The 15,720-nt window shown below is 36.4% G+C and overlaps 1 protein-coding gene across 2 annotated transcripts in view; it reads left to right on the top strand.

Moving 5' to 3' along the window:
* Nucleotides 1-4,817: 4,817 nt before the first annotated feature.
* WDR17 (WD repeat domain 17) overlaps nt 4,818-15,720 on the top strand; it is a 47,117-nt gene continuing 36,214 nt past the window's right edge. Inside the window, exons 1-3 of one of the 2 annotated variants that reach the window (XM_010131201.1) lie at nt 4,818-4,883; nt 13,230-13,358; nt 14,385-14,568. In XM_010131201.1, the coding sequence (XP_010129503.1) occupies nt 4,818-4,883; nt 13,230-13,358; nt 14,385-14,568 (379 nt within the window). Of the gene's footprint in view, nt 4,884-13,229; nt 13,359-14,384; nt 14,569-15,720 lie in introns of those variants that run through there. The other variant, XM_010131210.1, reaches the window with a different exon arrangement.

Raw genomic sequence — 15,720 nt, 5'->3', positions numbered from 1 at the left:
TAGAGCCTAATCTTCCCCCTAAACTGATAAAGCTCAGTCTTAAAAATAGCTATGTGTTTGTCCTTGTACTCTCGTGGGAAGGTTGTTCTAAAGTCTCATCCTGGTGCGGATCTGGTGATGATGATGGTGTTGCACATCTGTTACTAACAGCTTATTCTAATCTCTGCGAGGTAGCCTGGCTGTCCTGTATGTCATCTTGTCCTGATAAATCCATACAGCTTGTTGGAAAAGAGCAAGAAAGGGAAAAAATGAAAAGGGCAACTATTTAGAGCTGAGCTTATGTTTGTGCCATTAGTAGTTTGGGATGAGTAGGGGAAATGTAATTCTTAACTGACCTCGTATGACATAAGATAACTGAGACATAGGTCTGCTGTGTCATTATGATTGCTTATTGCACATCCTTACTGTAAACATTGTATTCTAGGATATTTAGGGTCATTACATGTTTTATATTCTCAATGTAAAGGTTCTTAAAGGACTAATTTATTAATAAAACCTGAGGCCTTTTAACTCACTCCTTTACTATAGATATTGATGTAATGCATTTGCATAGTCCTGTACAAGTTATGAAAGTAATGAATTTTTATACTCTTGTAATTTCAGAAGTTTTTAAAGTATTTTGTTCTTGGGTTTTTTGGTGTGTATTTCTGGTTACGAAGACATTAATTCCTGTAGTGAATCTTGTGGCTTCAAAATATCTCAAAAGAGAAAATTCAAAGTTGTAGCAAGTTAATTTTTTGTGTATAGTAATTTGCTAGATAATTTTTAGAGTTATAGTGGGAGATACTATGGAATAATGTCTACATGGATTGACAGAGAATGGATTTTGTCATAGAGTTGGGTACAGTGAATCTGGAGGGAAGCTTACTAAAACTCCAATTTCTATGATGTGAAAATATAGCAAATTAATTGGAAATAATTCTTAATTTTAAAACATACTTAATGCTACTGATTTATGGCAAGACTACATCAAACCTGACTTTTTAAAGAAAAGATACAGACAAATGTCTAAATATTTCCCTATATAGGATTTAAGCAGAAACATAAACGGTGGTTAGAAATGTATGTGGAAAAAACTAAGTGCATGGTTGATTTGTCACAGATTATTAAATAATAGCAAATTTGGTGGTAAAAGTGGAAGATCAAGATAAAGAGGTTTCTTACCTCTCTTCTGTTCTAGAAGATCTTTCTTCACAACTAAACTGCATTGCTGATAACACTATATTCTACAGTGGAACATAGCTTCTTATGATAACAGATCCTGGAATTGTGCTGGCTACATGCATTACAATCCTCCTAAGAGTTGCTTGTGTATATGTAAGTAGAAATGTATTATATGAACAAAATTACCTCCTGTATAAATCCCTCAAGCTAATAAAGTAAGTACTCCTTCTGTCTCCTTCACCTGCCTAGTTTGTACTCTTCCTTCCTGAGTCAGCAAGCTTCTTCGAATCCCTGTAACTTGTGGGTTTAGAGCTCACAGCTGTGGAGCCAGTGTCTCTGCCCTTTATACAGCCCTCAGCTCGCGGGCTTGGCTCACCAAGCATCCAGGCAGCTGTTGGTATACTCTTGAGCTCTGTAGTCCCAGTCACTCGCCATCTCTGCAGTGTAGCTTTCACCTTATGAACCATCTATTGTTCACTTCTGTCTGTCCTCCCCACTTGGAACTCACCTGGAGCTGTGAAGTTTATCAGAGCAATACTAGAAAAAAGTGAAAAGTGGTCTTCTAGAATGTTTTCTGTCTTCTGTCATGATACAGATTTTCCTTATACTGTTGGGTTGGGGGACACTAGAGCCTCAGTGAGCAGAGGAAGTTTTCAGAACCCATGGATAGTTGAATGTTGTTAGATTCTCAAAGGTAACATGGCCAGTGACGGCTGCTTCCCACTGCTGAGTGTTATACTGTGAGAAGATAAAATCGGCCATTGGCATTCAAACTGAGGTTCTTTCTAGGTCAGAATGCGAGAATGACCTCTTGAGAGCTTACAAGACTGTCATCTGATGATGATACGGCATCAAGAGTGCTGCTCCTCTGCATCTTCTATTCCACCAATGCACAGGCTTTAATTGGCCTGACCAGCCCACAAGTCTTTGGCCCCAACCAGACCTCCTTTGTTTGTTAGTACAAGGTCCAGCAGCACACCTCTCCTTTTTGGCTTCACCACCTGTGTCAAAAAGTTATCATCAGTGCTTTACAGGAACCTCCTGAACTGTGTGTGCCTGTCTGTGTAGCCTTTCCAGCAGACATCAGGGTGGTTGAAGTCCCCCATGAGAACCAGGGCTTGTGATCATGACGCTATTTCAACTGTATGTAGAAGGCCTCACTGACTTCTTCTTCCTGATAGGTGGCCTGTAGTAAACCCCCACAACAGTGTCGTCCATATTAGCCTGTCCCTTAATTCTTACCTGTAAACTCTTGACCTTGATACATTGTGGTTGCTCTCTCACATAAAGAGCAAATCCACTGCCTTGCCTTGCTGGTCTGTCTTTCCTAAAAAGAACATAGCCATCCATGACAGCTTTCACGCAATCTATCCCACCATGTCTCTGTAACTGTAATGAGATCATGCCCCTGTGACTGCACACAGATCTCCAGTTCTTCCTGTTTATTGCCCATGCTGTGGGCACTGGTGTGCAGGTATTTCTGAGAGGCAATCGAGCATGCAGGTTTCCTTAGGGGTCTGTAAAAGGACTCATCAGAGCCATACACACCCTCGACATGGTTGGTCTTCTGGCTCTCATCTTGGAAGGCAACTAAGGAACATTTGCTGCTGCTCTGGTTGCCCTGGCTTATTCCCCAGTTTGGTGCGATGGCAGGAGCATTGCCATTTTGGACCTCGCCCCTGAGTCCTTCAGTTTAAAGCCTGCCTCACCAAGTTGGCCAGGCTGCTGCCGAAGAGTCCCTTGCCTCTTCTAGACAGGTGGATTCCATCCCTCCCTAACAGGTTATAGGCATGAAAGAATGTCCCATTCTCGTAAAAGCCAAGATCCTTGCAACAGCACCAGCCTTATAGCCAGGAGATTATATTCTTTGTATGTCTCTTTGTACGTCTATTAATACAACTATGACCATGGATATGGTCAGACCTTTCTTCAGCTGTATGAATAGGGATCTCTCGATTAATCCCATGTTTCCTGTAGAGTTTATGAGACCATGCAATTCTGTGCACTTTGCATTGTTTGTGTTGACCCAAAGACCCAAAGAACAAATAATCTAAAAATTTGATTGGTATGGTGAAGTACCCCTGTATGTTCCAGTGTATGTATCCATTTATCTGGAGGCCTGTATAACCACAAAAAAAATCTGATAATCTGCAAATGGTACTTCCCATAAGTACAGTGGCTGTCTTGGTTTAAATTTTTATTATTTTGAGTGTGTCGTTTGTTTTTGGTTTTTTTTCCTCCCTTTGACATCATAATTTCTGAATAAGAAGTTGCAAAGCAAAAGTATTGCTGGGGTTTTTTTTGGTTGGTTTGTTGGTTGGTTTTTGCTTCCACCCTGTATATCTGAATGTAGTTTGCTTATACAGCAGCCTTCTGGAAGGAAGAATGGAAACTGTTTCTGTATGGAAACTGCATCTGCTAGAGTAGTGCTCAAATGATACTGAATACCTCTTTGGAAATGGCAAGTAATGTTGACCTCTAACTCTAGGTTAATGTCTGGTACTTCCCGCTGTTGTTTTTCTACTTTGCTTTGTTTATTTCTTGATTAAACAAGTGACTTCACAGTGTGGCTTTTGCATGTATTACATTATGAATTTTGGGAAAAAGTTTGTTAATCCAGTACAGAAAGGCAGAGATTGTCTGGGTTCTAGATCTCTTAAGAAACTGGGGGGTTTCATGTCTCCAAGGAGGATTGAAAGTTGAGAATTTGGTTGTTGCTGCAACTGTGTGATCAGGAGGATTTGTATGTTAAGGTCTCCTAAACAGCACAGCTGATGAGGTGTGGTTCTGCAGTACTGAATGATGGTGTGAGCAATACAGCTTTTATCCCTTTTTTTACCTCTTGTTTTCTTTGGTATAATCCACTGTGGAGTCTGATGTGAAACTATGGAGCATACCATAAAAAGCCAACTAGCTGTAGAAGGAATAATAAAGTCAGATAGATGAAACTCTCCTGAGGGAAGAGAAAAGAAGCCAATGTATTCTGATGAAGGTCAAAGTCAGGCTTTTTAGATTTCCCAGCCAGTGCTGGTGGCTGTAGTTGAGCCCTTCAGGCTCTGCTGGCTGGAAATAATGGAGATGCAGATCTTTTTTTCTTTCTTTTGTCCCCCTTTTAAAAAAAAATGTTAAACATAAGATGTTCAGCACTTGAAATAATCGTGGCCCCTCCTACTGTGCCACTCCCTGCGTAACCAAAACACATCAACTCCCGTGATTCTGAAGGTATTTTACATTTCAATACAAGTTTTCGTGCACTGAACTACACTTCTTACCGATAGTACATTTGAAAAAAAGGAGAATAATTTTGTTAGGAGACAGATAAGAATGACTCAGCACCTGAATTTCAGAGCTCGGAAGCACTGCAAAATAGAGCTCAAAGCACTGACTGCTTTAATTTAAAATACTGGAATATATAATCTAGTGATTGTTTTAGTGTTGATTTCTGTTCCAGTTCAGAATCCAACACATACAGCATTTAAATTGCTGCTAAAACTGTTTTGGATTATATATTTATGAATGCAAAGCTTCTCAATGTAGAATCATGTCGCAGAGTTTCGATACGATCTTTTGGTAGCTTCTTGTGTTGACTAAATTGTAGCACAGGACTCTCTGTACTCAGGTTCTGTATTTTTATCTCAACTGTGCATTCTGTCATGGCTTGGATGACTTATATTTGCCACTGGTTTGAAGAAGATGATTGGTATGAAGGACAACAACGAGTAAGAATTGTTTGAATTAAATTTTTCTCTTCCTTTGTATTTTTGTTCTTTAAGCTGCTGTTTATTATACTACTAGTACCAAAATGAATATTCCCATTGTGATACTAAGAAGAAAATTTTAATAGTTTTAATGCAGTGAAATCATAGATAAATACATCTAAAATAAAATTTTTGAACATTAATGTTGCTTGCTGGATAAAAGATACTGAAAGTTTGGTGGCCACCTACTTGCATTTTTTAGGTTGCATGATTTAATGAGTAGTAATTCTTAATTATAGAATGAGATAGAAATCAATCATTTAATTTTATCATGTTAGGAGAAATTAATATACTGTGTATGGAGTAAACTGAAATAATTATAAACTGTAATTAAATTAAACAAAAATATTTGGGAGACACTAAGTTCACCTAGGGCCTTTTCCAAGTTGTACCTTGGATATCTGTATATTTTTATTAACATTTTTCCAAGGAGGAGTTGTTACTGTAGCAACATTTGCAGCATATCTTGGAATTTTTTTTCACATTTATTAACTGCGTGCCCTGGGCAAGCTTGATCTACTCTGCTTTCACAGATTTATGGTGGAAAATGTATGTAAGTCACATTTCTGTCATGGTATCAAGCTCCTTTATGTAGCCATGTATTTCTCTAATTTCTGTTTCTTGTTTTGATAGTATGTTTTCAGCTAATGAATCAGAACACAGGAGATGCTACTGAAACATAAGGACCAGCAGCTGCTTTAATTGTATTATTGTGTGTTACTTGGTAATGCCAGTTACATGCTCATAAGTATTAAAAACTAACAGATTTTAATACTTTGCCACTGTTCTCACTTTACATATCACTCATTATATGAATGTTTCAGATATGGATATTATCTTTTAATAGATGCTCATCAGTGATTCAGGTGGGAGATGTGTTAGGTAAATTTATCTGAAATCAGAAGTGTGTTGGCAGTTTGTCAGCAGAGAAGCAATCTCCCGGTGAGTTTGGTAGCTCTGGGTTGGAAGATGAGAACCAAATTCTTATGGAGGTTCTTAGATGCTTTATACTGAGTTCAGACATGCTTCTATGTATTTCTTTGTATTACTTACTGTAAGAAACAAGGGAAAAAACCTCTTGCCAAGGAAACTAAGGCCAGACTCCACAATGAAGCACCTGACTTTATTACAAGAGCGCGTGTCTAGCTAGTAGGCATGATTTGCCAAGGCAATACATGAAGTTTTTATACCCTATTCCCGGCCGAAAAATTCCTCCCTTGTTTCCCCATTGGATGGGTACTCCAAGAGTTACAGACTAACCCGAAACGCCTCCTTACATGTTACATTTCATACATTACATACAAGTTCATGCATCGCATGTCTCATTATCTCGGAGTTATGCCTCCCCTGGGAGGAGAATGTAATATTCAATGGCTTATTAAGCAAGTGCAGAACTGCCTGGTAGGCCGTGTTCCTTCTAAAGGACTCTACTTTTGCAAGTTTAAGATGTTAAATTAACGTTTCTGTCTGGTCCCCATTCATACTTTCGATTGTCCCTTTTATCTTGCAAGACGAGCCCCAGACAACCTTTGTTTAAAAACTCATCCCACCACCCCTCTGGAGTCTTCCTTATCGCGTTCTCATCATGCAAGAACAACATTTGGTGATGTATTGTTAGAAATACCAGCATTTCTCTAGGCTCAGTTTCAAACCTTAGTATTGCTCTATAGATTATCCTGTTAAAATTGCACGGAATAAAGGATATTCTAGTTAAACTGTACAAGTAATGTAGTCAGTACAGTCAAAACCACTCCTTTATAAGACTTATCCCAGGATATGATTTTTTAATGTTAAAATTGTTGGCCTTAGGTTTTCTAAGCAGGGTATCTATCTTGGATTGATGTGTTCTTCATTTCAGGTAAGTGTTTGTTTCTATAAAATACAGTCTCAGGCTGTGATTTCAAATCCAAACTTTTTCCAAACTTCAGTGAGAGGTCCACAACTTCTTCCCTTGTGAAGCCAGAAATAGTGTGGTTAAATCAGTTCAGGTAGTAATTTGGCTCTGAGTTTATTGTGGAGGTTTAAAATGGCTGTGAACACTAGTAGAACACTTATTTGTTTAAAATTATTATTGTGAATAACAGTGTTGTTTTTCTAGCCAATGTCTGGATGACTGAATGCACTCATTTCAAACGCTTGGTTATCGTAAATTAGGAAATGTCATCTGCAAATGTTGATTTGCAGATGGTTGCAAGAGTCTAGCCGAGACTTGTGACATTTTTGAAAAATCTTGCTGAAATTCAAAGCCTGGTCCGAGGCACTCACTTTGTGCCTCTGGATAATCTTCTGATTCTCCAGGAGCCACAGACAACCTGAGTGCCATGAATTGTGTACAAAAGTAGAAGAAACTTCTGATTTTCTTAGAGAAACATACAAACTTTCTGTCTATACTAGCAACCAACCTGACACTTTAACAGGCAGTAGATGACCTAGGTTAAATTCTGCTCAGAAATATAAAGGGCTTAACTTTTGTTTAGAGCAGTACATGCATAAACCTACATAATTCTACAATATTCTACATCGTGACTCTTACGATTAATATAGCCAGTCTTCGCTTTGCCTAGAAGCAGCTGCTTGAAGTATTGTGTGTACGGTCTCAGTAAGACTGTTTAAAGACCTACATTTGTAACTGCAGGTTGATTGCAGACATCAAGAACTGAAAATTCTTTAGCTTTTTGTGGTACTCCACACAGAGTAGGAAGGATTTTTATTGAAAGAGACTAGCTCAACTAATGCTGAGATATCTGGTTCTTAAGAAACTATAACTGAAATGTGACACTACCATCCATTTCTTTTTCTCTAGTGTATTTTTCCTATTGATCTGTTAAAATCCCTAACAACTGATCTTTGACAGTATACATGTTGTCAAAGTTTTCATAGTGTAAGGTTTCTTCTCACATGATGTTCTTTTATTTTTAAGATACCCCAGATTCATAAAGTAATAGATATAAATACATTTAAATGTAATGGATAGCTAGCATAGAATAGAATTTATAAAATGTACTAACTTCTTAAATGCTTCTCACAGAAATGTGAAAGTCTTTGGAAATTTCATTGCTCTGTTTAGTCTTAGTAAATTTATTTTGTCTATTGGCTTTTAAGCTGCATACTGCTGTGGCAGAATATTTCCAATTATCCTTTATTTCATGGATCTAGACATAATAGAATTTAATTTCTTAACATGACTATAATGTGCTTGGTGCTTTCCAGGCCCATTGGAAGAAGGCTAGTACTAATTATGGTTATATTCTTACGTTACGCTTGGTGCTATTGAGGTGGGCACAGTCAGGAAGAAGTTGGTTCTACTGTGTCTTGCAGACATGCAGTGATTGGTGGTTTGAAGACCTTCATGTTTTCAACAAGATAAATTCATTCTTCATTTTCTGGTGCTTCAAATTGGTCCCATTGGATAGGGTAATGAATGTGAAACTCTGTGGTTCACATTTTCATCTTCAGTGGATTTTCCCACAAAGATAGGGAAATATACACAATGTCTTTAAGGAAACATCACTTTTATATCACTAAAGAAGATCTTTAATTATTACATTATCATTGGCATATTGACAAAAATACTGGTACTTGGGGACAATAGTCTGGATGAGATGTAACAGTCTTATATGTCAAACGTACAAGAAGCGAGCAAGCTTTCCACATAAGAAGACATACAAACTTAATTGGAAGACAGTGACAATAGAATGAACAGGAGCAGAGGGCACTAACACTTCACTGCATATAACTGTTCAGAAACTAGGGGTTCGAGTACATACAGCAGCACATTACCATAAGGCTAGGTTAAGGCTTTAAAGAGCTATTACTATTCTATAAATATTGTAGTACGATTGGGAAAGATAAGGAGCAATGAAATGCACTGTGTAACTGAAGCAGAGAAAAAGGAGTTAGGTTGAAATTAAAATGGTGCCTGTTAAAGTGCTGCAGTTGCCAGGCTACTGACACTGCATTTTATGTGTGTAGTGTGACACAATGCTCAGTCTTTCCTTCTGCATCCTTTAGTAACTGCATTAGTCTGTGAACATCAAGGTTTAGTTCCCTTATCTGTCAAGTAAAGTGACTTCATTCTACAGCCACAGCAAGATTCTGCATTTAGGGGGGAACAAGGTATTGGAATGAACATGGAAATTCTTAAGTGGTTTACAAAATATATCTATGCTAAGGTAGAGTTTATTAGGCATTTATCTTTAAGTTATTGATATATAGCCATGTCTATGTATCTAGTCCATTAAGGTGTTACCTATAAATAATATTAACTGTGTGGTATGCAACATTTCAGTTGAATGGGTTTTTTCTATATTTAGCAACAAGGAAATACTTAGAATGTTGCTGCTCTTGCCAATTGTAAAGAAAGGTTTTTGTTGTCCTCCCTCTTCCCTTCATCTCCTTGGAAACTGTGGGCATCCTTTGACAGCTTTTCCAGTGTGGTAAACATTTTTTACATGCATGGTATTTTCAGTGTATACTTAAGAGTCCAATATAAATACTTGTATGTCCTTTATATTGAAATAAAATACTTTTTAAATCAAAATATGAAAAGTCTCAATTGTGTAAAAATGCAATGTGTGAAATCATATTCAGTTATACTGTGCTTCTAGTTTTCTGCCATTTTACTCAGGCTGTTCTGATTCATGCTGCTTTCTCCTTCTTACTACAAGTATTCTTAACAGAAGTCTATAATGTCTGAAAAGACCTGCAGGAAACTGCTTCAATGCATGACACTTACAAGAGAATAACAGCATGCCACACAATTGCAATTTCTTCTGGTTTATATGGTACTGAATTTCAAAGCAAATGTTCTTAATTACAATATTTTTTTGTAAATAAACTCATTACAAGGAGCAGGAAATAGTAGTAAGTTTAAAACATCAAATATTAGTGAATAAAGTGTGAATTCCTTTCGATAAGACAGCTCAAAATATTTTACATATGTAATTTTTTTACATATTCTTGAATAGGAAGAAATCTATGTGAAGAATCAAAGTTTAATAATGCTTCTTAAGCCTGAATTATTAACTCAGTGAAATAATTATGTATCAAAAAGCAACATATTTCTTTTATTTAAGAGACATTTTCATTTGAATATCAGAGTCTAAGAATAGTACCTTGTCCATGTGTTCTATTTCAAATACAGTACTTAATATGACATATCTGGTAATGCTTAGAAACATCCATTTAGAACTAGGCTGAAATAATTTTATATCCATTTGATGACAATGATTTTTGTTCATAATTAACCTAGCCTGAATTCCAATCAGTGATATATACATTTGGAAACCATTAAAATTCTCTGAACTATGCACATGTCCTAATGATATGAAAAAAATATATTAAAGCCTCTTCATTGTTAGTCAGCTGCATGGAAAACGTGGAAACAGTAGTGCTAGTAGTGGAACTATCTCCAAACCCAAATGTCTGATCTGTTTTGTGTGATCATAGTAATTGTAAAACTAGTGTAGAGGACCTTTTTCTCTTTGTTCTAGATTTCAGCACTTAGGTTTAGAATACTCTTTATTATCAGCCACTTAGAATAGTATTTTCCTATAGACTAGATGTCATGTAGTCAAGAATAACTTCTCTCTCTCATATCAAGGCAAAAAGGAAGATCTACTGAATATATTAACAGGATTTTTTTAAATACAGATTACTGCAGATTACTACAAGACAAATCTGTTGTTATTTTGACAGAAATATTTGTGGAATTCTGTTTTAGTATCTGTAAGAGATCTTAACTTTACAACCAATTTCACCTGTAATCAAACCACAAATTAAAAAAGATTTAAGATATTTTCTTGCAGATTAAACCTCAGCGAATCACGAACCTCTTTGCTCCCATATGAGAAGGTAAAAAAGAGAATGTGTACAAAATTCTTTAAATAATAAGATAAATTTCTTTCTTTGTGACTCTTAGCATTTGTAATATGAGATGGATTGCAAATGAACTGCAAAGTGATGTGGTTTATAGAATTGTTCTCTAATAGCCAAAGCACTAATCTGCAGCAGAGCTGAATCTTGTAACTAGTGTTTCTGTATATTTCTGTTCAGTTGTTGTACAGTCTTCTTTACCTTCCTGATCTTCTGCTAAACAAGCACCCAAAGTAAGTCTCTCTCAATTATTTTTTTTTCTTCCACGCTTTCCAAAGTGAGAGAGACTTATAATCTCCTGGACATTGCTGCTTATATTTATTCCTTACTACTTCTTTGCAAGTAGATAACCCAAGCAGATAAGATAAATGGAAGATAAAATTAATCACTCAACTTCATTTTCATCCTTTGTATATATGCATTAAAGTGAAATTTTGGTAATATTTATAAATAAGCTTTTTGTCAATATTGACCAATAGGTTCCCTTGGGTACTATAGGTCACTATTACCATACCTGTACAAGGTTTTTTCTGCATGTGCCTTAATACTAATTTCATTGAGAAGAACATTTACCCCTCCATACAGCCGATATCAAGTGGGTGAAGAGTGATCTGCAGGCAACGTCTCTCTGAAAGCTGTTGTTCCACAGCAAGGCATTTGACAACCAACCCTTACACTTAATCAACAGTTGTTCCTTCAAAATACATGATTGTGTTTGAAGTCTTGTTTTTATTTCTTAGTTCCCTTCAAAATGTACCTAAGACTTGGTAAATTGAACATAGCTCTCCTTGTCTTTAAAGATTATAGTCTCAGCTCTTTGACCTAAAGATCCCATCCGTCATACTCCATGTAATGTTTTTCCAGATAATGTTCCCCAGTCCATTAATCTATCCACAGTATATACATGTCCATAATTGAGGTGTTCTGTAATATAGTTGGAGGAGTAAATTTTTATGTCTGGATGTTACCTTAACCCATGCTGAAGCACTCAGTGTTATGGCGAAACTCAGTTGTTTTCCTTTATTAGGATTCTACTGCTAGCCCAGCCGAAGTCATTATGTATGACATGGGTTACTTGTGTGCAGGTAGTGCTTTCAGTCATGCTCACAGAGCCTTGTTTGGATTGGTTTAACTTCTGTGCAGAAGTCATGACTCCTTTTTGCAGCTGTTTGGTCCTTGTTCTGCCATTTGGATCACACCGTTGCCAGCTGTGATCCACCTAGTCATCCTTGTCAACCTCAGTTGCAGTTGTTTGGCCACTGGAGCTTTCTGTGGTGATGGTAAAGCCACAATTATTTCTGCAAGTTGATGGAGCAGGCATTGCGTCAGTTGATGGTTAGCTTGAACCTGGGACGTTGGTATCACGTGAAAACTGGTTTCTAAGTGAATTCAGAGATTCTGTAAAAACTGATGGCCTTCCCTACTTGTCTGCTGTAAATAAATGCAGCAAGGCTCATTGGGAATATTTTCTTAAATTGTACAACGGTTGAGGTTGGAAGGGATCTCTGGAGGTCATCTTGTACAACCCACCCAGGAGTTAAGTTTTAACAATAGCTTTGCAAATGTATGCATTCTTGATTGTGGGAAAGTATGTAAATGGGTCACAGAAAAATGGCCGGACTCATGTTCTCCAAATAATATCATGACATTATAGTGAATCAGATAGGGCTAGGTGGATAATTGGTCTGGCTTAGCAAAGCATTTCTTGTGTTTTTATGTTAAAGACAGTTGTTGTCTCATTCTGAGCAGAGTTGATCGTTTGCCTTGTTTTGGACAGTGAAGGCATAGTTTGCTATACAGTGACACAGTAATGTTACACTAAGCTTTGTTTTTTTACTTTGCACAGTTTACTTTTAATTTTTTTGTTAAACAGTAATTGTAAAGAAAATTTAGAAGGCTTCTCCGAAAAGTGAGATGTTAAGGACGATGATAATAATCAGTCATTGAGTTGGTCTATGAAAGTGGTTTGAAGACCTTTTAGACAGGTTGTGTAGTCAGTTAAATTATTAGCATATGCTTTATTTTGTCCAGCTGTCTTTGTGGGAGATGAAGGGAGGAAGAGAGTACTGTAATATAGAACATGTTGAACCAGACTGCAGAAGAAAATGGAAGTGATGAAGAACAGCTTCAGTTAGTACTAGTCAAGAACTATTCAAGTTTTCATTTGCTGTCCTCTTTTTTCTTCCCAAATGGATTCCTGTGAATGATATTAAAATACCTTTCTTGTGTAGCACTGAAGCGCTAAACATCTGCTTTGCTTTTTTTCGGATACATTTGTTTGTAACTCATAAACACAAGATGTTGCTGTTAAAACATGAAGGGTATCTATACTTTTAAGGTACATATGTATACATTATTTATGGGAAGAAAAATGTATTATTCTATTATTTAACATTCTGTTGTCCTGTAGTCTAATGATTTTCTGTTTTGAAGGCAAAAATGTCACGGGTTAAACAAGTGGGACTTTTAGCTGCTGGATGTCAGCCATGGAACAAGGATGTATGTGCTGCTAGTGGGGACAGATTTGCCTACTGTGCTACCCTTGCTATTTATATTTATCAGGTAAGATTAGTTTTATTTAAACAAACTAGTTATATTTTTACATTGTTGTCTATCTCACTTTGAACTCTTTCAATAAATGTTTCTACAGTGCTTTTGGAAGTACGATTGCTGCTGAGACGATGTCTGTGTAAATCTCGATCTTCCAAATGATGTTTTCTCCATGCTACACCTAGTGCAAAAGATTGATGTAAACTTTATATTTGAAGTTGTATGTATCCAGTGTTATTCTTAAAAGACTCAGTTCAGCAAACACTTCAGGTGGATGAGGTGCTGGATATGAGAGAGAAATTAAACAATTCAATGGTTTCATTTGAAGCTGTAGTGTAAAAGTTGTCTTTTGAAGTAGTTTAATCCACTGTGCAAAGTTGTGGATTCAGTGGCCCACCTTTCTTTGATTTGGAGCAAGCTATTACTTTCTTTATTTCTGAACTGCTCAGCACCATGGACTTCTGAATTTCACAGCTACTGCATATCAATACCTAACAAAAAAAAATGGTGTGACATATGAAATATTTGGATGGAGAAATATGTCAGGAAATAGAGGATGTGCTTATTTTAACGGAGTTACACAGCAAGTAGGATCAAAATAAACAAAATTTACTGTGTCGGGTTTATGCATTTGAATTTTTTTCAATCGTACTAAGTGATGTAAGACATGAGAAGGATTTCATAGTGATTTTCATGTTCTATCATGTTTAGCCCCTTGCAGATTACTAAATCATTGTTACTGTGCCTATAAATGAAGCATTTTAGGATTGTGTTTGAGTGCAGTTATTAATGGAATATATGAGTTTATAAGTGACAATAGGATAGACTATGCTAATACTGGTTGCTCTAATTGAATATTTAACAACTTTTTCATCCAAGTCAAATGTATGAGAATTTAATTTATTGAGATGTCAGGTACTGACAATTGTTAAATCTGCTATAAATTCATCTTGTTCATCTAATACAGTTATATAAACTATTTTCCAACCCAACAGGACTTAAATACATATTTCTAAAATGAATTTTATTTTACTTTAGCTGGATCACCGATACAATGAATTCAAGCTCCGGGCAATTATGTCTGAGCATAAGAAGACAATCACAGCCATATCTTGGTGTCCCCACAATCCTGACATGTTTGCAAGCGCCAGTGCAGATAGTTTAGTGATTATTTGGAATGTGACTGAACAGAAAGTCGTGGCCAAGCTGGACAATACAAAAGGTATTTCAGACACGGTGATCTATTTGATCCATACCACTTTTTCATCTACAGATATCAGAAATACTTGATATAGAGTAAACTCAGCAGCTGGTATGCCAGAAGTTTAACAATTGCATAACACAATATTCTTGTCAGATTTGTGAAAGTTCATTTTAGAAAATAATGAAAGTGTGTTTGAGTAAATTGCACTGAAACGTCTAGTAATTGATAAAGCAAGAGGCTATTCTTTTTTTCTAATGTACTTGAACAATTGCTTTGCCTTTGATATCTTGTTGAGCAGGGGAAAAAATACTTTTTTCCATCACTGTATAAAAGGATAAATAATTAAGTTTTAATACTTGTGTGTTTTCACAATAACTTTATGGAAGTAAAAGCAAATAAAATGTAGCCTTCAACAGACTCAAGTATAAATTATCAATGAATTTGAAAAACAGGTTTTTTTAAATACCGTACTGCTTGTATTCCTGTGTTTTCTCTCTTGGCACTGCTGATTTGGAGTAATAGAAGTCTAGGGGGCCAGAAGTCTGTGTCTGTTACTTTTGCCTGCCCAGTTCATTCCCTTCAGTCAAACCCAGTACCTGTGTTTCATTCTTACAATCAGTCTTTGTCAGGTGTCCTTCACTCCTACATTTGCATTCTTAGAAAATAGGTGCAATCCAAGAACAGTCAGTAGCTCAGGATCTTCTAAGACGTTTTGGGACCCCCTACTCTGTTCCTTCCAGAACACTTAGAATATCTGAAAATCTTGTACATATTGCATATCCTGCAAAAGGAATATGTCTGGAAAAACCCACACCGATTTGATCTGTTGTAAAAGCAATGTTGTATCAGTTTATGCATTAATATAAAACCTGATACTTATTTTTTCAATACATTTCTCATTTAAAAAAATACTTCAGCCGATGACTTTGTATGAAAGAAGTGCTATTTTAAACTTTTAAAAAGCTAATGTACTTTTAGGATAGTATGTATAAACCTCCTATTAATGCTGCTTTTACTCTCTTTGACACTGCCATATTAAAATGTCTAAATAGAAATTGTTTTGATTTTTCACCTTGAGGAGTTTGTCTTACCGTCATTTATTCCTTCAGACACATGTTACTAAGTTATGAGGATAATGGAGATAGTAAGGTCAAAATCCTTAAACAGGAA

The sequence above is a fragment of the Buceros rhinoceros genome, unplaced genomic scaffold (genome assembly GCF_000710305.1).
Source record: "Buceros rhinoceros silvestris isolate BGI_N320 unplaced genomic scaffold, ASM71030v1 scaffold1100, whole genome shotgun sequence".
In the NCBI taxonomy this organism is placed as follows: Eukaryota; Metazoa; Chordata; class Aves; order Bucerotiformes; family Bucerotidae; genus Buceros; species Buceros rhinoceros.
Note: the sequence above shows the minus strand (reverse complement) of the source record. Positions and strands in the feature narration are given on the sequence as shown.